The sequence below is a fragment of the Geotrypetes seraphini genome, chromosome 14 (genome assembly GCF_902459505.1).
Source record: "Geotrypetes seraphini chromosome 14, aGeoSer1.1, whole genome shotgun sequence".
NCBI classification, from domain to species: Eukaryota; Metazoa; Chordata; class Amphibia; order Gymnophiona; family Dermophiidae; genus Geotrypetes; species Geotrypetes seraphini.
In genome coordinates this window covers 71,559,253-71,582,339 of record NC_047097.1, presented here as the reverse complement: position 1 = coordinate 71,582,339, position 23,087 = coordinate 71,559,253, and the positions used below count along the sequence as shown (strand labels likewise).

Genomic DNA, 23,087 nt, shown 5'->3' with positions numbered 1-23,087 from the left:
TCAGCGAGAGAGATCGCGCACTGGCAACAGCTACACTTCTTGAAGCCTGTGACTGGCCATGACATAAACGGAAAGATAGCCGCAGCTAAGTCGAAACCTGCCTGCTGAGGTCGCGCAAGAAATACACAGCGACCCTGAAAAGAAATAAAACACGAGCCGCGGTGAGAGAAGGCACAAAGTAGAACTGAGTCTAGAGCAGAGTGTCAAAATAGAGTTCTCGGCTCTGCAGAAAACTGAGAAGAGACCCGCCCTACGCTGGGCGCATGCACGGTGCAGCATTCGTGAACTTTCTGAAGTTCTACAAGCAAATCTGCTTGCTAAGCTGTCCGCATCCAGGCTCCGAGGATGATCTCACCCACATGTGAGAATATGCTGCCTTCTTGTCCTGGGATAAACCAAACTACCTGCACACAGATCCAAGTCACCCTCCCAACTATCAAATCTGACAGTTAAAATGTTTAAGCAGCTGATGCTGATCTCTGCACTAGGACAACAAACCTGTGCAGGAAATCAGCAACATAATACCAAAACTGCACCAATACAAAAGATACACAAACCAAACTTCTCAAAATAGGAAAAAACCCACAGGTCTTACATTCCTGATTTTCTTTGCTTTAAAAACCCTTTAAAATCTTCTTTAAACCCTGTTTTTCTCACTCAGGTAACTTTTAACCCTGGTTACACTAATCTTTTTTCTTGTAGAAAGGTATAGAGTCTTGAACAGTGGGTTATTCACTTCTAATTGCAAGTTGTGTCATCTACTTTTTTCAGCTCTGTCGCCTCTGTCCCTGCTCTGTGCTCCTCAGTTTATACCAAAACAGTTGATAACACTACACTAACACTACAAAAGGAGAAAGACAGAGGAGGGCATGGGGAACACCCAGACCAAGCCAAGTCTGCTCTGTCATTACACAAAATGCAACTAAAGAAAAGTAGTGCCAATAGGAATATGAAAACAAGGTGGATCTCATCAAGCCACCTACCTCAGTGCAACCAGCACAAATACTTATGTACTAAAACTCCCATGTACTAAAACTCATGGTTAGGGGGCCCAAGAACATTCTGCTTTAGGGCTCAGTCCCCAAGACCACAGACAAGACAGACTGGGTCCCCCCCCCCACTAGAAAACCTGTGAACCAACCCTGAACTAGAGCCAGTGCGAGCTAATAACTCACTGACTGCTGAAAGCCTTGGCTCATTTCTGACCCAGCTCATGCGATTTAGAAACCAGAGAGGGGTTAAAATCCTAACTAGATACAAAGTGGGAGGGAGAGATTATTATTGGTTCTAAAACTGGATTGTTTTGTTATTTGGTATAGTTATCCATACTTAATCTGAGAACCTGTTTTAATTCTTATGTAATCTTGTTTGTTGCTTGTTCCTGCTCTGTTGAATAAAAAGATTTATTTTAAAAATACTGATTCCATGTGTTTTTTGCTCTGTTTTCCTATCAGGCTGCTGCAGCCACTGAGGACCACTAGCCGGCTATTTCATCCCAGACCAGTGATGAATGAGCATCCTAAAGCCTGCAGCAGTCTCCCAGCTCCAGCTGGTACAAGAAACCAGGAACAAGTAAGGGCCTTAAAAACAAGTGCCCTGCCATGTGCATTTTTCAATGCCTCCATAAAAGCCTTTTCTGTCATCTTCCCAATCTAGTTTTTATTTCTATCTGAGCTCTCAGCTCACAGCTGTGCAAAGATCCATCAGCGGTCAAGGCTGAGAGTGTATCAGTGGATGCTGTAACCCCATATACATATCAATGCTTGTATACATTTACAACAGCAGCTAGTTTACACTTTGCTTTCTGGCTACTCCACCAAGGCAAGGTGAAAAAAGGAGGCTTCGCACAGGGGGAAGCTGGCCAGGCCAAGACACTTCTTTTCCCAGAAAACTTCTTCACTTATATAAGCAACTTACATCATAGAGGACTGCCACTCCACCGATAAGTGCCAAGAGGTAGAAGGTGAACCGCCAACTGCAAGACATAAGGACCAGAGGGTAATTCAGAGTTAGCCCTTGTGTACTCAGAGCAGATTGCAGCTTTCCTACTGGTCAGTGGGGTCTCACTTCATATGCTGAAGGTTATTGTGCATTTGTACATATGTGGCTAAAGTATAGACCAGCTGTCTCAAACTCGCGGTCCATGGTCTAGTACCCAAACTCACAATCTGGGCAACTGCAACTGGGCAACCATATCCTGCAATCTGGGCAACTGCCTGCTGCCGTCGTGTATGCCGGGACTCCTGCCTTTGTGTATCTGCTGGATACGCGAAGGCAGGAGTCTCGGCATACACGACGGCAGCAGGCAGTTGCAAGTCAGCTGACACTTGCACACTGAGCAGGAAGAGAAGCTCCGGCATCAGCTGACTAGCAACTTCCTGCAGCCGCATCGTATGCCGGGACTCCTGTCTTCGCGTATCCAGCAGATATGCAAAGGCAGAAGTCCCAGCATACGATGTGGCTGCAGGAAGTTGCTAGTCAGCTGATGCCGACGCCAGAGCTTCTCTTCCTGCCCAGTGTGTACCAGGTACTGCTGGACAAGGGGAGGAGGGGAAGAAGGAAGGAAGGGGTACTGCTGGAAAAGGGGAAGAAGGAAGGGAGAAGGGGTACTGCTGGACAAGGGGAAGAAGGAAGGGAGAAGAGGTACTGGCAGAAAGGGTGGGAAAGGTGCTACACACTGGAGGGGAGGGTGAGATGGTGCATGGGGAGAGAGCATGTTGGATTGGGGGGTGCGAAGGAGGGATGATACTGAGGGAAGAGGCAAGGACAGAGAGAGAAAGCGTGCAGGAGGCAGAAAGTGTTGAACTCATGGAGAGGGCAAGATGGATGGGGAGGACAGAAAGGAAGGAAGGAGAAATGTTACACTGGGGAAGGGGGAGACGGCAGAGTGTGAAACGGACTCATGGAGGGAGAGAGAGAGAGACATGTTGTTTGGTTGAGGGAAGGAGGATCAGAGAAGCATGCAGGAGGAAAAGAGAAAAAAATGTTGGACCGGTGGAAAGGAGGGAGAAATGTTGGACTGGGAGGGTCCAGAAAGGAGGAAGGGAAGGAAGATGGACTGCAGGGGGCAGAAAAGAGGAAAGAAAAGAGAAATGTTACACTGGAGGGGAAGGAGAGAGATGTCACACTATGGAAATAGGGAGGGAAAGAAAGAGAGATAGGAAGGGAAGGTAAGACATGGAAATGTAGATTTTGAGAAGAAAGCAGAAAAAAGGGAAAAATTACATGACATTAGTGATTTCTATTCCGCCAATACCTTGCGGTTCAAGGTGGATTACAAAATAAGTTATCTGGCCATTTTCAGAGGAATTGAAGAGTGGAGCGAGTTGCTTCAGAGAATTGGGATGAGTCTAGTGGTGTTAGTTTGTTTTCAAGGATTTCTTGAATAGGATGGTTTTTATTTCTTTTCTGAACAATTTGTAGTCTGGAGTCATTATCAGTAAGTTGGAGAGTTGGTAGTCTAGTTTTGCTGTTTGTGTGGCTAGAAGACCATCGTACAGGTTTTTTTTTCGTTTGATGCCTCTGATTGGGGGATGTGTGAACGGTTTGTGAGTTCTCCTGTGTCTGGTTGAGATAGTTTGGATTAGGTGGTTGTTTAGATAAGCTGGGCTATCTCCACTTATGGTTTTAAATAGTAGGCAGAATTTGAATTTTACTCTTGCTTGTATTGGGAGCCAGTGTGAATTGAGGTATGCCGCCATGATGTGGTCGTGTTTCCTATTGAATAGATAAGTCTTAGCGCTGTGCTTTGAATTGTTTGTAGTTGTTTTATCATGGTTGTGGGGAGGGGTCGATGTATTTACGAGAATTGTAGGTTTTGCTTTGGTTTTGTCTTTGGCCCAGTTCAGGTTGAAGGAGTATGTGTAGTGGTCTGACCAGAGGGATTGAGACCACTTTCCATTTGATGTTTGAATCTCTGGCAGTAAGGGCTGTTGGGTCATGAAGGCTGCGATGTCTAGTTGGTGCCCTTTCACATGTGTGATTTGTGGGTCTAAAATCTTGTAAGTTAGGGCTCTGAGGAATGACAGTAGGTTTTCTACTTATTTGGAGGATTGGTCTTTGAGATGGAGGTTTAGGTCTCCTAGGATTAGGTTGTAAGTTGCCGTTAGTGAATTTTGGTATATAAAATCTTCAAATTCGGGTCTTGCTGTGTTCCAATTCCCTGGTGTTATCTAACAGAGCATGCAAGTTATGGATCCTTTTAGTGTGGTGCATGAGAGTTGGCAGGCTAGTAGATCCATGTAAGGAGTGAACGTTTTGTCTAGTTTATAAATCTTTCCTTTAACTGTTAAAGGAAAGATTTATAAATCTAAAGAGTTTTACCTCATTCAAAATTGTCATTTCTTTAATAAGACATTAACTATTTTTTCTCCAAGTACCTACAAATCCAAAATGTGGCCCTGCAAATAGTTTTAGTTTGAGACCACTGGTATAGACAAACATTTACACCAGCCCCAGAGCAGAAGTAAGCATCTGCACCTATAATTTTAAAATATTCCCATGAAGCGTATTTGATAACCTACACACATACATGTACACTCTACCCAAATGCTACTCCTGTTTGTATAGACCATACTGTCAGTCACAATTTTACAAGAAGCCACATATGCATAAAACTGACTTTGTGAAATTACCTCCTTAAAGCTTCTGTCTATTTCTGTGCCTATTACAGGGAATGTCATCCTCTAATGCAGTGATTTTCAAGACAAGGCCCAAAGGCCAGTGGCAGCTCTTGGAGACCTCATTGGTTGGTCCCCATTATGATTCTATTTTTCTCTGCCTCTTTACCCAAGCTTGTGACAAAAAGGGGGAAATGGATTTTGGGGGGGGGAGAAGATCTGTATATATGAAAAATAAAGCATTTCTCAAAAGATTGCATTTGGGGATACCCACATCCTCGACACAGTCAGTGAAAAGTATGAAGGGAAACTGGAAAGGATGGATTTAATCAACACATGCTGCTCAGTAGTGTTGCAGCTCTCCTTCAGCCTGTTTGGATCCATAGTGACCCCAGGTTAAAAATTAATGATGACCATTGCTGTAATGCTACTGACAGTGATAGGGCTGATCTATCAACACCTGTTATCTTGTAAGCCGTACTCGACCCAAAGCTTCCCCTCTGATGCAGGCGGGGGAGCTCCTAGACCAGGGCTTGGGAGATGCCCATTGGCGCTTTATCTACATGGCTAGCTGCGTGTGTGTGTGTGTCTTGTTGGGGGGGTTTCTTCTTTCATTTTATAATGGAAAATTTGAACAGTGATTTTCACTGTTGTTTTCTGTTTTCCTCTTCCCTGGGCTTTGCCCTGTTTGACTATGACCTCTTGTTTTCCTTGCTGGTCATTTTTATCTTTTGCCTCTGTGTCAGCCTGTGGCTGTAAGTATTGATTCCTGCTCTGTCTGTTCATGTTTTCTGCTTAATAAAAATTATTTCAAACAAAGAAAAAAAAAAACAAAAACCACCGCACCGAGATGACATCTGGGCGCCCAGCCAAAAGATGCTGGGGAGAACATTGAATATGAAAGATTATGTGTTCAAATGGTCAGCTCAGTCTTCTGCTTCTTTATGACATCCAGAAGCCAGATTCAGGTCCCTGGAAGCAGCCTTGAAGCACAGCACAACCCACGACTATCACTGAAATGACTAAGCCAGTGAATCACAAACTGTGTGCTGCGGCAGATTCCAGGTGTGCCACGAGACACCAGCGAGGAGAGGTGCCGTCACCGGCTGACTGCTCACAAGGATGTGTCTCTTACAGTGAGAGGCAAGCCCTGTAGGCAGTCAGCCGGTGCCTCTCCACACCTCTCCTTTTCCAGCACACCCCACCGGCTGTAATAGGAAGCTGAGGGCCTTGGCTGGAGGGCATCTGCACATGCATGGACGTCACATATGCGCATGGTGGCATCGCATCACATCACATCAGCGCATTTCCGGATGCCCTCCAGCCACAGCCACAGCCATGCATTTAGTGTGCTGCAGCTTCAAAAGGTTTGCGGCACCCTGGACTAAGCTAAAGTTGGGAACAGAGGATATAAATAGACAATGCGTAATTCTTCTACTAATAATCATTTCTATAGCACCATTATCTGGGGATAGACTGGAACTTAGGCACCTCTGGTTGCGGTAGGGAGACCAAGTTCCTGGATGCTGTGGGCGATTGCTTCCTGGAACAACTTGTCAAGAAAATACAAGAGGAAATGCAATTCTGGACTTAATTCTAAATGGACTACGAGGACCGGTGCAAGATGTAGAAGTAGAAGGGACGCTGGGAAGCAGTGATCACAATATGATCCACTTCAACCTGGACACGGGGGCGAAACAACAATCCAGAACGACAGCCACTGCACTGAACTTCTGAAAAGGGAATTACAAAGGGATGAGACTCATAGTGGGGAAGAAGATTAAGAAGAAAAGCACTATAAAAAAGCTAGAGCAAGCGTGGTCCCTTTTTAAAGACACAGTCACCAGGCGCAAAATCTATATATACCGCATATAACCAACATTGAAATCAATGCAATCAACTACCCCATACAAACCACCCTAAAACTGCTAGGAATAACTATCGACAGATGCTGCACCATGCAACCGCAAATCAATAAAACAATACAAAAGCCATTCTTAGTCATGAGAAACTTAAGACAAATTCGGAAATTCTTCGAGAAAACTCAATTCCAGCTCATAGTTCAGTCCTTAATACTAGGCCTACTTGACTACTGTAATATCCTCTACCTCCCAAGCCCTACAACCATAACAAAACAACTACAAACTATCCAAAACACAGCACTAAGACTCATCTCATTAAAGAAACATGATCACATTACAGAAGCATATCTCTAATCGCACTGGCTTCCGATCCCAGCAAGAATACAATTTAAATTCTACTGCCTACTATTTAAGACTTTATACGGAGACAGTCCAAACTACCTGAATAACCGCCTCATCCACAACCAGACAGAGGAAAACTCACACCCCATTCTCATACCCCCCAATTAAGGAGGTCAAACAGAAAAAATTATATGATGGCCTCCTGGCCACTCAAGCAGCCAAACTAGACAACCAAATCGCCAATCTACTGACGGCATCCCTCGACTACAAGACTTTTAGAAAATAAATAAAGACCATACTCTTCAAGAAAACTCTGAAAAAAGAAATAGTACCGCAAGTCTCAAACTCCACCTCTCACTAAAGCCAACTACCCCAAACAAATAACCTTACCCATTTCTTACTCTTTTTGAAAATGACCAAATTTTTTTTTTTTTTGTAAGTTCTTGTTGTAATACATCTTGGATAATTCTTTTGTAATCCGCCTTGAACTGCAAGGTAATGTCGGAATAGAAATCCCTAATGTAATGTAATGTATCAACAAGGGATCCAAGAGGAAAAAGAACAAGGAACCGGCGTGGCTCACTGTAGCGGTGAAAGAAGCATCAGAGACAAGAAGACTTTGTTTAAAGAATGGAAAAGGTCAAAAATGGACCAAAACTGGAAAAAGCACAAGCAACATCAAAGCAGGTGCCATAAGGCGATAAGAGGGGCCAAAAGGGACTACGAAGAAAAAATAGCCAAGGAGGCAAAAAAACTTCAAGCCGTTCTTTCGATTTATTAAGGGGAAACGATCCGCGAAGGAAACTTTCAAGGTACTGAAGGGAATAGACTTAGTGGATAAGGGCAGGTTGTTCACCCTCTCCAAGGTAAAGAGAATGAGAGGGCACTCTAAAGTTGAAAGGGGAAAGATTCCGTACGAACGAAAGGAAGTTCTTCTTCACCTAGAGAATGGTAAAAAACTGGAACGCTCTTCTGGAGTCTGTCATAGGGGAAAACACCCTCCAGGGATTCAAGACAAAGTTAGACAAGTTCCTATTGAACCAGAACGTACGCAGGTAGGGCTAGTCTCAGTTAGGGTGCTGGTCTTTGACCAGAGGGCCACCGCATGAGTGGACTGCTGGGCATGATGCACCACTGGTCTGACCCAGCAGCGGCAATTCTTATGTTCATGGAATAAAGGGAATGCTAAAGGAGGACAAGAGAGTGACCCGAGGAGGCAGGAGACAAAGAACCGAGCGATTTTTTTTCAAACCCGAGCAGGAGGACACTTAGTGATCCGCCCAGCACTCCGAAGGCCCTGATACTGGCGAGACTCATCTTGAACTAGAAGAGAGTGACCTGAGGAGGCAGGAGACAAGGAACTGAGCAATTTTTTTTTCAGACCCAAGCTAAGGATGGAGCTGCAGTGAGCACAGCAAGCATGAGGAGGTGTTTCAGAAAAGTAGGAGGATTCGGCAGCCGGCAGTCAGGTAATTAACTTAAACATAAAAGAATTGATGATCCTGATGAAATCTTTTACTGTGTTTTATATTTTCAAATTGTGTGTTTCATTTTTGAATTAATCTGCACCTTTTTCAAATAAAGATTTCATCAGGATCATCAATTCCACAGTTTTTGTGCTTGCACTGCTGTTTTCCTAGTGGAATCTCTGGTGGAACCTTTTTTGTTTTCTGTTCAGGTAATTAACTTATAAACCCCCTCTTTTACTAAGGCTGACGTGTCCATTATATTCTATGGACGCGTTAGCATTTAGCGCACGCTAAATCGGCTAGCATGCCTTAGTAAAAGAGGGGGTTTATAAGTTAATTACCTGAACAGAAAACAAAAAAGGGTTCCACCAAAGAGATTTCACAAGGAAAACAACACCGCAAACACCAAAGAAACTGTGGAATTGATGATCATGTCAGAAGTAATTGTTGCTTTATATGGGGAAGGGCGGGGATGGAGGGGATTCTGGTGGAGACGGGTGGGATTTCTGTCCCCGCGCAACTCTCTAATTGTGAGTTCATTGGGATAGATAGGGGAAAATGCTTTAGTAATGTAATGTAATTTATTTCTTATATACCGCTAATCCGTTAGGTTCTAAGCGGTTTACAGAAAATATACTTTAGGGTGCATTAAAATTATAAGTAAGATAGGTACTTAGAAATTCCCTTACTGTCCCGAAGGCTCACAATCTAACTAAAGTACCTGGATAATAATAAAGAAGTGAAAAATAGAGATAGAGGAAAAGATAAGAAAATAAACATTCTGACAAGACTACATTGATCTAAAGGACTTTGGAAGGTTGAAGAGAGGAGAGATAAGAATGGATGCAGAAGGGAGGAACCGTTGAACAATAGAATTCTGGGGAAATTTAAATGATAAAAATAAAACAAAACAAGTGGCAAAACAATGAATGAGATTAAAATAATTCATAAACTGGAAAGTACCTGAAAGTAAACCACTTAGGCTATAAGTGGTATATAAATACTAAAAATAAATAAATAAAATTTTGAGTCTGCTTTCCATTTCTAACTCCCACTCACCGTTTGACACCTATGTCCATCCTATCATTCTCTCTGCAAGAAATTTCCCAACCCCTATATGTTCTGTCCAAATTAGATTGTAAGTTCTTCTGAGTGAGGACAGTCTATTACACGTTAAATGGACAGTGCTGTGTATGCCTTTCAGCGCTATAGAAATGATAAATAGTAGTAGTAGTAGTAGTGGTACAGCAGGAGAGGAAGGGTTACAGCACCACTGTTTCCTAGAGCCTATCAACTGAAACAAATTGGAAGAAATGGGTTCTTCTGGCTTGATTTCAGAATTGAGCAGTGCTGAGGTAAAGGGGACATTTGGGGCGTTTATGCAGATTAACAACTGCACAGAGGCTGGCTCAGGAACTGAATGGAGTGGGAGATCTTGGCATAAATACAAGAGACTCTTTGTTTACACTCTCTTGCACAAATACTACAATGTGAAGTATTCAGAAAGCATGTGATGAGACGGTTGGTCACTGAGACTGGCGACACAGATTCAAATGTATTTGTGCACCACAATCATTCAGTGAGCTTCAGCTCAAATAGAAACCTATGCATGCTGGAATCCCATCTCAGGCAATCCCTGTGCAATAACTTACATCTGTCTCTATAGATGTAAGCTAGAAGCATGCTTAAAAAGAAACTGCTCTGAACTACTAGTTTGTGAGCTAGACTATACTGTGCCACTTATTTAGGGGGAAATTCTAGAAGAAGCTGCCTAGTTTTCGGCAGGAAGAACATGCCTAAATGTTCTCTTATAGAAGATCAGAGCAAGCTATGCTTACATGATGCACACTCTGCCAGTATGCAGACACAAAGGGCAAGCACATATGTATGAGCTTTTGTTAAGCTAATATCCTGCTTCATAAGTTAATACTTTATCTTCTGAATATCATCTTTTTTTGCAGGTTATCAAATTTGTGCTGCTTTATTGAAGTAACGTAGTAGATGAGCGGTTGGGATGCAATTTATAGGTTGAGATGTATAATCTTATGATTTTTGCTGATGTGATTTTTAAGATGTTCAAATCCTGAAATGTGTATGTGATATTGTGAGCCGCCTTGGATAAAGGCAGATTAAAAATGTTTAAAATAAATAAATAAATTATAGCACATTATAATTTATATGTGTTCATGCGTACATCTAGACACAGCATTAAAACTCCCAGCAGCAATGAAATGGTTAACTCCAGATAGGGCAACATAAAATCTAGAAAAAACAGCAAATGGAGTCCTCAGCATTGACATAAACAAGACTAACACTACCCTGTTTGTTGAAATGTTTTGATATGAACAGGAGCCCAAGAATGTATTTTAATGGTAGCAAAAGTGCCAGGAACAGAACTTTCTCTACAGCACATTACACCCTGACACCTGTTTAACAGTCTTGTTTGCATCAATGCTGAGGACTCCACTTCCTATTTATAGATTTATGTGGCCCTGTCTGGAATTAACTATTTCATTAGTGCTGGGAGTTTTAATGTTTTTTGGATATTCTCATCACCCGGAACTTCCTCTCCGATGGCAGAATTGACATCGGGGAGAGGAAGGCTAATTGGCCCGGTAGATTGTGAAGGCAATGCGAGTCTATCATGGAGCCCGGGATGGGCTCCGCAATCGACTCACTTTGTCTTTGCGATCTACCGGTTGATTGCGATTGACCTATTGGGCACCCCTGCTCTAAACTGTACCATTCCCTCTGATTTTTGCAACCCAAATACATGACCTTGCATTTCTTAGCATTAAATTTTAGCTTCCAAATTTCAGACCATTCTTCAAGTTTTGCATCAGCTACAAGACCGCTGTAAGCATTTATGCCAAGATTATGCACGCTGTTACCCACACTAGTACTCCGCAAACTTACTTTTCACTATAGAGTACAACAATTTATTATTTCTAAAGCACTACCAGACACATGCAGTGCTCCACATTGTACATGCAAGAGACAGTCCTTGCTCAGAAGAGCTTACAATCTAATTATGGCAGACACACAGAACAAAAGGACAAAAGGGGAGTCAGAACATAGTGCTCATGTAGTGAATTAGAAGCGAGGGGGGGGGGCTGATGAGGTAGAATCACATAGGACAAAGGGGAGTCTGAACTTAAAAGTAGGCTTAACAGACACCCCTTTACCTTAGCACTATGGAATAAGAAGTATTCTTCCACATAGGTCCAAGGCAAGGCCCCTCTCTTCCTGTTAGAAATCAAAATGAATATGGGCTACACTTTGTGTAAAGATCTGCCTCTCACTTACCCACACACACTTACACCTGTGCAAGGAAAAAGTCTGGGAAGAAGAAAAATTCAAACTGGAAGATATTCAAAAACGCTTACATGATCTGTGACTGACTGCATAAGTGCCTTTTTTGTTTTAAGAAATCCAGTGAGATGGTGGTTTCAACACCATCTGAGCAAAGTTATATGTAGAACAAGGGCAGGCAAAATTCAGCCAGTGGACATATAGCGTACAAGTGGCAATAAGTATGGTAATTAGCAGGCCAAACTTTAAACAAATAAGAAATCTACAATTATCCATTGCTGAAAATCTGTGAAAACTGAAAGGGATTTCTCTATTTAAAATGATACTGTAGCTCCCACCACTGAAAATGACCTTGAACCAGGACACACAAAAAAGGAGGAAGAAAGTCGAGAGGTTGGGAACTACTGGCTGATAAGCAGTGGTGCCCATTTTCAGCAACAGACACTGAATATCCAGATTTCTTTTAACCAATTCTGCTGAAATTCAGTACCAACTGATTAATGTTTTAGCAGTCAAAGACAGAACAGCTGTTTATGGATTTCCTATTTGACTGCAAAATAGGTACTGAATATCGATGCCTAACTGAATAAGTTGTGTGATATGTACTAGGCACTAACCAGCAATGTGCTGCTGAATATAAGAGGTTAGGTGCTGATATGCTAGTTAACCAGTTAGCGGCCATGTCTGGCTGGTTAAATAGCTTTGGAAGGATGGTCTTTATTTGGCTTCATTTTCTAAGTTTCTATATTTACTAACAATCCGGAGACCAGGGACGAAACAAAATAGGCAAAAAACAAATCTTCTGGGATAATAGATAGATATGTAGAGGTGATTCGGACAAACTATACTGAACAAATATAAAGAAATATTAGTAAACTAAACTAAAAATTTAAAAAAAATTTGTATGCGAGGAGATATCAGTGAATAATATTGCATACCTAGCACTTTTAAATGACAAATCAATGCCAGAAACCGGCTTTACTGTCACTATTAGTTCACATCATGTCACTCCTCTGAAAATGGTTTCATGCAAATTTTAGTAATTAAAGAAATCCTTCCCTGGACATCTCCTCACAAACAAAAAATTTTTCTACTATTTCTTTAGATTTGTTCAGTATCGTTCGTACAAATCACCTCTACATGTCTATATATTGTCCTGGGAGTTTTGTTTTTTGCTTTTTGGATATCTATATTTACTAAAACATTAGAACAATTAATTTTGAAGTTTCCAACTTTCTCCCTGGATGACCCAGATCAAATATCAATTATTTTAACCAGGTCATACTGAAAAGACAATCTCCTTCAAACCCGAGAAATCAGCAGGGAAGTGTTAAACCTAAGACACTCAGGGGAGTCAAGCAGGGCCCATAGGTACTGCTATGAATTAAAACACTGACTCGTTGTGTGCTATCCCGTGATTTAATGCCATGTGAGAATAGCTATTCTAAACCTGCTTTAAGCTGGATCTTACTTCAATCGCGTTTTAGGCCTCACTCATCCATCCTTTCACGTTTCTAACAGACAACAGCTGCATGTCACTAGTCTCAGAATCTGCACGAAACTTAAATCTCTCATTGGGTACACCGTCAAAAGCGCGCCGGACATTTGCACGCAATCCCGCGGTGACATCTGCGCATAGGACAAATGTGTGCCGCTGCTTCTTTGCTTTGAGGCCTTCCCGTTTGCGCTGTTGAGTGGGGGTGTGGATGGGGAACCCCCCCAGTAAACTGACAAATCCTCATGCTTCTGTTGGGGGGGGGGGGAATCCCCCCCAGTACCCTGAAAACTCCCATTGTCCTTTCTGTTTTCAGTCTTCAAGAGTTTTCAGTGTAGTGAGGGTTCCCCCCCCCATGGGAGCGTGAAGACTTGCAAGTCCAACACTCTCCCTCACAATGCAAACTGGAAGGCCTGAAAGGCGGCGTGCATCTGTCCTGCACGCAAATGTCACCACGCCAATGTCCGGTGTGCTTTTGACATGCCACCTTCTCATTGATAGCTGCCAAACCCATCCTCAGGGACCTTGACCATGAAGTACAATTGTATGCATCACGTCATGTGCTATTTATTGTGGGAGTTCCCAGGGACATGGTTGGGAGCCACCAGTCTAAACTGTGAGCTCTCCAGCACCTGGCAGCATAATTTGATCTTGGTCATTTGTTGATTTCTTTGTTTTACACTGTGATCATTTGATTTCCTAGTGAAACAGATTTATAGCATGTGGTTGAATACCAAGCTGGACCTCTGACTGGTTAGTGACCACCTACTGTTATCTAAATAAGGGGTGTTCAGCACTAGGGACTTGAATCTCATCACCATCAGAGCATTTTGGCAGGAGCTTTCTTACCAGGATTCCTGGAATTTCTTCAGTAAAATCGGTCTCTCTTGGTTTCTCCGTTTCCTAAACCACCTTTCCACCTGGACTGCGGTCAGGTTACATTTCTTAGCTAAGCCATAAACCTCCAACTGCAGAGACAGGAAGGAAACTCCAGCTTTAGGAAAATTACGGTAACTCCTTTCTGCCCCACCCCATCCCTATCTTTCTTTGGCTTCGCTTTGTCTGTCTACAGCAGGGCTGCCCAAGTCCAGTCCTCGAGATCTACTGGCAGGCCAGGTTTTCAGGATATCCACAATGAATATGCATGAGAGAGATTTGCCTGCACTGCCTTCTTGATACACAAATCTCTCTCTCATGCATATTCATTGTGGATATCATGAAAACCTGGCCTGCCAGTAGATCTCGAAGACCGGACTTGGGCAGCCCTAGTCTACAGTATTAAGAGGAGCCAAGCTAGGTCACATATTGCTCATTTATTCATTTGTTGCTTTTGGTCATGGTCAAAAGCAGTTAAACGCACATCAAATATGCTAATCAAATACAAAGCGACATAATATATGTATAGTTTATGGAAACAGGTCTGTATTTAATCCCTGAAAAATCAATCACCAGATAGGACACTAACTATAGATTTGAGGCTCAAGAACCCAGATACAGCAACTGCTTCTCCCAAAGAAAAATTATTGGGACACTTTTTAAAGACAATTCATTTCTCTTCCACCACCCCTTCCTCCCCAAACAGAATTTTCTCCCTTCCTGTGCATAAAGCTGCCTTTCAGCCCTCAGCCCACACTACCTTCCCATTGGTTGGATCCTATTTACAATCTCTGGAGCTCATACAGAAAGCATTACCATGAGTTTCAACATTGTTTAATCACAGGTCAGTAAGGGTTTCATGATTATTAACTCATGCAGAAACCCATACCTCAGACATGCAATTAAAAGATAAATACATAAATAAAAGTAAGAGTTGGCTCACACCTTTCGCATGAGAAACTTTGCACCAGGTCCAGGGCAGATTATAGTAACAGCACTCCCTCTCTCCCTCCAACCTGAACATCTTACCCAGGATTGCTTTCTGCAAAAGGTCTGTCTAGTGCCCCTCCTCCTGATATGGATCCCCTTCTTCCAAAAATTTTTTTTTTTAATTTCTTGGTAGTCTAGTGGCTCTCGCCTCCCTCCATCTGTCTGTCCCTCCAATCCCCTCATCCCCCAACATTAAACATTTCTGGTAGTCTAGTGGCTCCCTCCCCTCTCCTCCTCTTCCCAAAAAGAACCCTCATTCCAGATGTAAAAAAATTAAAAAAGACATATCTGGTGTCTAGTGGCCCCCCTCCCTAACTCTTCCCCAAGCTAACCAGATCTTTATCTCAATAAAGGCACTAAATGGGGGGTCAATCTGTCATATAAAGAATTGTTATATATACTGTATATTATCTATTTTATGTGCTGAGCATCTGTTGTGTTTGTGGAGGTGGTAGTAGGGAATGCAGAGCAGTTGTGACAAGTTTTACAGAGTAAGGGCAATCTACAACCAGGCAATCATCTAGTCTGCAAAATTCATCAGAGGCAATGAAGTTTCAGAGGGTGGAGTGAAAACAGGCTCCCCACTGGTCCAGGCACCTTTCCTGAAGGAGGAGAGCACCTGCTATGGGCTGAATACCTCCATCTATTCAGCTAGGGACACTGCTGGGAAAAGTGCACAAAAAAGAGCCCCAAACACCAAGATCCACGGCACCACCACTGGTCCTAAAAGAAGCCTGCAGGCTTTTGCCCAGCCATTCTTAAACTTAAAACCAGTTTCTGATTTCCTGTTTCTTCAGACTCCCATACATTTTAAACACAATGCTTCTAAAACTTCCCACAACATCAAGTAACATTTCTTGGGTTTTAACTGATCTTCAATAAAATATTAAAGGGCTTGATTTATAAAGTACATCAATACTGTATATACTCGAATATAAACCAAGATTTCTGGGGGTCTCTATTTATATTTGAGTCTACCCACTGGAACCGGCAGTTTCCCCGACATCAGCCCCTCCCCCCCGTCCTCGCAATTTCCCTGTCATCAGCGTGTCCCTCCCTCCCTCTTCCAACCTTGAAGAGCCACAGCCCACCCACCTCCCTCCCATACCTAACAGTTGAAACCCCAGTTGGAAGTCTTGGCAGCCATTTTCAGTACAGAGAGAGTACAGGCAGATTTATTTATTTATTTTGACTTCTATCCCGTTCTCCCAGAAGCTCTGAATGGGTTACAAGTAGACATTCACAATAGTTTGAAAACAGACTAGTCATGACAACAAATAGGTTACAGTAGACAATAACAGAGCTTATTCTAGAGACCAGACTGGTCATAGCGAAGAGTACTAGGTGAAGTATATTGAGGAGGCAGTTTTTAATGGCCCGATTGGTGGAAGAGGAAGGTCTTTACTGCTCTGCGGAAGGTCATTAAGAATAAACAGAATAGAATTATACTGTACTGTTACTATTTGTATTTTGTACTTCACTGATTGTCCAGTCTCTCTTTGATGTAAACCGCCAAGAAGTTGTCAGATTATGGTGGTATAGAAGAATAAAGTTATTATTATTATTACTAATGACTTGGATTAGCCACCGTGAGAACAAGCTACTGGGCTTGATGGACCATTGGTCTGACACAGTAAGGTTATTCTTATTATTTTCTGACCAAAACCCAAGGAGTAGCAATATTCCATTCTACCGATCCAGGGCAAGCCGTGACTTCCTCCATGTCTTTCTCAATAACAGACTATGGACTTTTCCTCCAGGAAATTGTCCAAACCTTTCTTAAAACCAGCTACACTGTCCACTCTTACCACAACCTCTGGGTATAATAGGTATATATTGAAGGAACTAAGGCCAGTACTGAGCAGACTTGCATGGTCTGTGTCCCGTATATGGACATTCAGTTGAGGACGGGCTAGGGAGGGCTTCGATTGCTGGGATGGTTAAGATGGGCTGGAGTGAACTTTGACGGAGACTCCAGTAGATAAAACCTAAGCACACTACCAGGCAGGGCTCTGAGTTTCTGGCCCAGAAATATCTAAGAAAAAGGACCATTTAAATGATTAATTTATGGAGCATGTATGGTTAGGTAGACTGGATGGACCATTAAGGTCTTTATCTGCCGTCATTTACTATGTTACTATGTTTATGTAGCACTGCTACTGACACTGCAGGCAAATCCAAAGACCCCTTTCCTTATCAATGCTGTCCCAAAGTTGCAGTGAACTGCTTAAAAAATTTCATGTCTAATAATCCAACGATGGCACTTGGAGCTGATACTGGATAGCTGTTATTCATTCTCCTGCATGTTTCCCCTTTTTTCTAGGCAAAGGCTATCCTTACAAGACTATCCTTACAAGTGCAAGTCTTACCTGGGATGGATGTTTACATGCTGAGTTGAAAAACCTCTCTAGGAGTGGGTTAGGCGATGCTTTCATTCGTACCTTGTTCTTTATGCCCATGGCACCAGCTATGGGGGTTGCAACATATCTGGGAAAAGAACAAGAGGCTTATAAAGGCTGCAGAACTCCTTGATTCTCTACTTATCTAGAACTCTCCAGAAACCCTGGGCTGGTCCTTTTACAGCACAGTAAATAAAGGATCCAGCACATCATCTTAAAGGAGAAATACAAGAAAGTTTGTTATCTTTTCTGTTTTGGAAACCCAGCTACCAGAGTACTTCCTTCAGGCCAACCACCCATCCCAGAGACGGCTGCTGAACTGTTACTAGAAAACTGTCTGGATGAAAAGTGGTATCTTTTCTAGTAGATAGGTGTCATTCTGGACAATAGTTCTCCCCATGCCTGTGAGCCATGCAGATGAATCCACTCCAGATTTTCAACTTCACCTCCTTCTCCAGAGGGCTCTGCTGCTCCCTTCAGTCTGTACCAAAGCAGGCAATAGTCCTATATAGGAACTGTTACGAAGGAGGGGTAAGGGGAGATTCCCCAAACTAAAAATCTGTTCTGCTCTGAAAGTATAACAAACATGTTAAAACAATCGAAACATCAAAATAACCATACCAATCAAAAACATTTATGAAGTTCAAACACTCCTCCAATGAATTATAGCAACAGATTATTCTTCATACCCTTAAGATCTGACGGACATCAAAATCTTAAGTTTTGACTCGAACTTCTGATTGAGACAGGTGGAGAAATAACTGACAGGGTAGGGTTCCAAAATGACACACATATCTACTAGAAAAGATATTAGCAAGGTACGAACAACTCTTTTTCTAGTGCAATACAAGGCAGAGATTTACAGGGCTTAGGCAAAGCTAAGCCACCAGTCCTCGCCCCACTTCATTCTCCAAGATAGCACAATGACAAGATAGCACAATGACAGGTCTGAAGTCTTTCCCCTGAAGATAGGAGGAAGGCTCTCGGCATATGTGAAGGTCTGGGAGCAGATCTCAGACTGCTGGGTGTTGGAGATCATTTGGGGAGGGTACAAGTTTGAGTTTGCCCATCCCCTAATAGATTGGTTTTTGGACTCTCCGGTGGGGTGCCTAGAAAAATCATGCAGATTCTTAACAATAGTGCAGAGGCTTGTAGAAATTCAGGTCATAGAGCGAGTGCCACAAGAAGAATTGGGCTTGGGCAGATACTCCATATACTTCTTAGTGTCCAAGAAAGGCTCAGAACTTAAGATTGAAGACCCATTTTGGATCTCACACACATCAATGAGGCTCTGAAGCTTCCATGCTTTCACATGGAAACCGTGCATTCAGTTATTGCAGTGGTAGCTCTGGGGGAATTTCTAGCTTCCCTAAACTTGATGGAAGCCTGCATCCACATTCCCATATTTCCGAAACACAAGAGATTCCATGTGCTAGACAGACATTATCAGTTCTCGGTGTTTCCCTTTGGGTTGGCAACAGCACCCCACATGTTCACAAAGGTGATGGAGGTGGTAGCGGTGCATCTCTACAAGGCAGGGTTGCAAGTGGGTGATTCTCACAACAGATGCCAACTTGTTCAGCGGTGGGGCCATTGCAACAGAGGCCCAGTACAGGAGCAGTGGTCAGCCTCCCAGAGAAAGTGCTCCAACAGACTGGAGCTTTGAGCCATTTGTCTGGCATTACAGAAGCTGAAGAGGTAGTTTGAGTTTTCTTGGACAATGCTACTGGTGGCATATGTCGGTCGACAAGGACGCAGAGTCCTCTAGAGCAGTGGTTCCCAACCCTGTCCTGGAGGACCACCAGGCCAATCGGGTTTTCAGGATAGCCCTAATGAATATGCATGAGTGAGATTTGCATATAATGGAAGTGGCAGGCATGCAAATCTGTTACATGCATATTCAGTAAGCCTATCCTGAAAACCCGATTGGTCTGGTGGTCCTCCAGGACAGGGTTGGGACCACTGCTCTAGAGAAGGAGGTGGAGTTGAAAACCTAGAGTGGATTCCTTCTGCATGGCTCACAGGGAATGAATGGGGAGAATATCCTGTCTAGAATGACACACCTATTGCACTAGAAACAGAAAATGTGTACATCTAGGATGAGACATGTTTCTGAAGTTAAAGATACTAATGTGTCAGGCCGCTGCTAAATCGAATCCTTCCTGTTGGCAAGGAAAGTACAGGCTCTTGTGCCGCACTGCTTTAAGAGGTCTCATTCCTGCAGTGCTTCTACTCAGCATGTCAGGACATGTTTATTCAGAAAGCTTGGAATTTTACAAGACTGCTAATGAGTGGCAACTTAACCTTGCCAAATCAAAAACCGGCCAGGGTAAAATGCCTCTCCTCCAATCCCCCAAGCTGTAGTTTTTAGCCCTATACCTCACTAAGGAGAATATTCACTAGAAAGGAGATATATCATATTCAAAAAAACATCCCCTTTATTGGCTCTTTAAGCCTGTCAGACCAAAAGACACTCAGAGAGGTGTATGTGCAGCTTTTGTTGGAGGGACGTCAAACTTCCATTTTCTTCTACAAACATATAGTCCGATAGTTAAAGGATTTACACTTCCAGCTTTGAGAGCTACACTCAGGGCATAATTTCTGGGAAAGTTTATTTATTACAAAAACATTCTGCTTATACCTAAGTGGATTACAGAAAAAAAACAAACACTAAAAAACACAATAAAACAAAACAATATACAGTCACTGCTTCTTAACCACTTAAAAGGCTTCTATAAAAAAGGCATGTTTTATTTTTAAAATTCTGAAATTATTATTCATTCTCAGTTGTCCAACCATATTATTCCAGAGCTTCACTCTTGCCACCAAAATAGCCATTGCTCGGGTACTACTGTAACTCATCAACAGATAAATGCTTCGTGTTCTCCAATCTTAAGAATCGACAGGGCTGATGTAATGTCACAGCATGTGAAAGATACCACGATATCCCTCAGTGAATTGCTTGAAAAATCAAAACTAACACCTTAAACACTACTTGAAATTTTAAAGGTAGCTAATGCAATTTTTGTAGTAAAAGGTGTAATATGCTCAAATTTACCGCCATCAAAGATTAAACGAGCTGCAGCGTTCTGACCACTTGTAAAGGTCTACATTTGAATGATGACAGTGCATTACAATAATCCAACCTCTGCAATACAAAACTCTGAACTACAAGACGAAAATCATATGGGGACAGCATTGGTTTTAATCTACTCAAAAGCCGCATCTGAAAGAAAGCAGATTTAATGACGAATAAAGCCTGATCTTCATGGATAAAAGTTCCACCACCTCTGTTCAGACTCCAGAGCAGCAAGGGTACTCTGTTTCATCCCTCCCTTTCAGGTAGCCTGGAAGGAATAGGACCAGAGGGGATAAGTCTAAGAGTGAGCAATGTCTCTGCTTCTTAACCTAGCCCCTCTCCTCCTTCACCCACTGCCTCCAGAGTTCCACTTTTCATCTACAAATTAAACCCTGGCTATGTTCATAAGTTTGCATCTTGAAAATTTTGCTTAAGCAAGGAAACGTTTAGCGATGAATCTCAGTACTAGGCTCATAATCTGGGCAAATGAATGGCAGGCCTAATCCATAAGCATAAAAAGTTCCTAAATTTTGATAAATTTTCTGTTGAAAATGTATGCTCTAGGATTGGCTGAAAATAGAGCACAAATTTAGGCGCTCAGTTTTGTTTTTTTAATATTGTGTTGTCTATCCAGTCTGTGCAGATAGTACCATTATATGCTTGAGGTGCTAGGATACTTTAACCAGCTGCACTCTTGCATCAGCCAAAGCAACACATCATCAGGCACTGAACCACATCGTAGACTTGGCACCTATCATCCCTCTGGAAATGATTCTGGGGCCCAAGAGGAAATTTTCCTTAAGACACAGTGCAACAAAACTTGTTTTACAGGTAAATCCTTCTCTTGAGAACCTGAGATGTACACCACAACATCAAAAGTAATGCTGACAGATGTACAGAATAAAAGGGTATATGCTGTATGCTACAGAGCCTGGGCGCCAAGCAGAATTTAAATAGGGACCTCTTCATCTTTGCTGATGTGTTTTATAGCACTCGGAGGAAACGATGACTTATTTCTGGGTAGACTTGCCTTCCTCAGCACCCAGGCAGAACGTGATCCATCCTTGCTCACAATCATTCACAGCTGAGTCAATGAACGATTATTAGCCAGACAGACTTGGGGAATTGACACTGGTGTATATTCTTGTAACTTAACTTGGTACTCAATTCACAGTAGGGGACTCCACCCCCCTCCTCTTTCCTCTATGGCTTTGTCAACCCAGCCCACCGCTCTCTTCAGTTACAAACAGTGGTTGCAGATAACAAGCTGTCATTGTGCACCTGCGGGCTGGCAGAGAATAAGTCTAACATTTAAATCAGCAATTTAGAATCTTAAAAATCTAGGAGTACTGCTGATGTGGGAATGCAGGGAAGGAATTAAGGAGCCTCTTCAAACAAGACAAGAACCGAATTCTGGCTTTAAAAATCTCGTTATAATCTGACAGCTAGTCTCAAGGCCCCTCCCCCATGTCCTGCAAGCAGCAGGGAGGAGATGCCAGCCATGACTATGTGGTTTACCCTGCAGATTACATTATCTACAGCTTTTCTTCAGATGCCTAACTATATCTGCACACGTCATTATTTCCATCCCTCCTACTGTTTCTTAGTGACGATTTTATATATAGCAACTGATTTTCACAATTGATATTAATGTTATGCTACTTGGACGTGCTGTTCACCACCATTGCCTAAACTTTCTGTCATCTCTAGCTACTGACTTACTCCAATCAGGCTTTCGCCCCCCTGCACTCCATGGAAACTGCCCTTGATAAAGTCTCCAATGACCTGTTCCTGGCCAAATCCAAAGGCCTCTATTCTGTCCTCATCCTTCTTGATCCATCCACTGCTTTCAACCCTGTAGACCACTGCCTTCTCCTTGATACGCTGTCCTCACTTGGATTTCAGGGCTCTGCTCTTTTGTGCTCACTGCATTTGCTTCGAGCTCTCTTGCCATGGCAGCTTTTTATCAGAAAAATTTCATTTTCACATATCCAGGATTTTTCTGCTTTGGAAACAGAATTCTGGACCCCTGAGGAAGATGTTTTTAGTCAATACACAGACCATGTTGGGTCCCCAACTTTTAAAGTACATACAGACTAATATTATGAGATTTTGCATCATCTGATTGACTGAATAAACACTGGCATCTTGAACATCACCTCCAAAGTCTTTTTTTAATGGTTTGCTTTCTTGGTTCTCTTCTCTCTCACATCGCACCTTTAGTGTATGCAGTATTGGATCTTCCTCCATTGCTATCAGCTAGGGTTCACAGAGGGCTCTGTCTTGGGACAGAGCCTTTTCTCCATCTATACCCATTCCCTTGGTGCTCTGATCTCCTCAAATGGCTTTCAATATCACCTCTATGCTGACGACTCCCAAATCGACCTCTTTATATCAGAAATTTCTGCAGGACTCCAAGCCCGATTCTCATCCTTTTTGTCCGACATTGCTGCCTGGATGTCCAGCTATCACTTAAAACTGAACATGGCCAAGACTGAGCTACTTATCCTTCCACCCAAACCTACCTCTCCAATCCTAACTTGTTTCTATCTCTACATCACCAGAAATTTGCCTTTTCCTCTCTGAGAACACTACCCACACCCTTGTTCACACTCTCATAACCTCACCTTACTGCAACCTACTT

At 42.6% G+C, this 23,087-nt stretch overlaps 1 protein-coding gene across 4 annotated transcripts in view; it reads right to left on the bottom strand.

The window, feature by feature from the left end:
- CERS3 (ceramide synthase 3) overlaps positions 1 to 23,087 on the bottom strand; it is an 80,847-nt gene that overhangs the window by 21,616 nt on the left and 36,144 nt on the right. For all 4 annotated transcript variants that reach the window (XM_033920224.1, XM_033920223.1, XM_033920225.1 and 1 more), the window contains 3 exons: positions 17,335 to 17,452; positions 13,949 to 14,067; positions 1,918 to 1,975 (listed from right to left, as the gene is read on the bottom strand). In XM_033920224.1, coding sequence (XP_033776115.1) covers positions 1,918 to 1,975; positions 13,949 to 14,067; positions 17,335 to 17,452 — 295 coding nt within the window. The remainder of the gene's footprint in view (positions 1 to 1,917; positions 1,976 to 13,948; positions 14,068 to 17,334; positions 17,453 to 23,087) is intronic.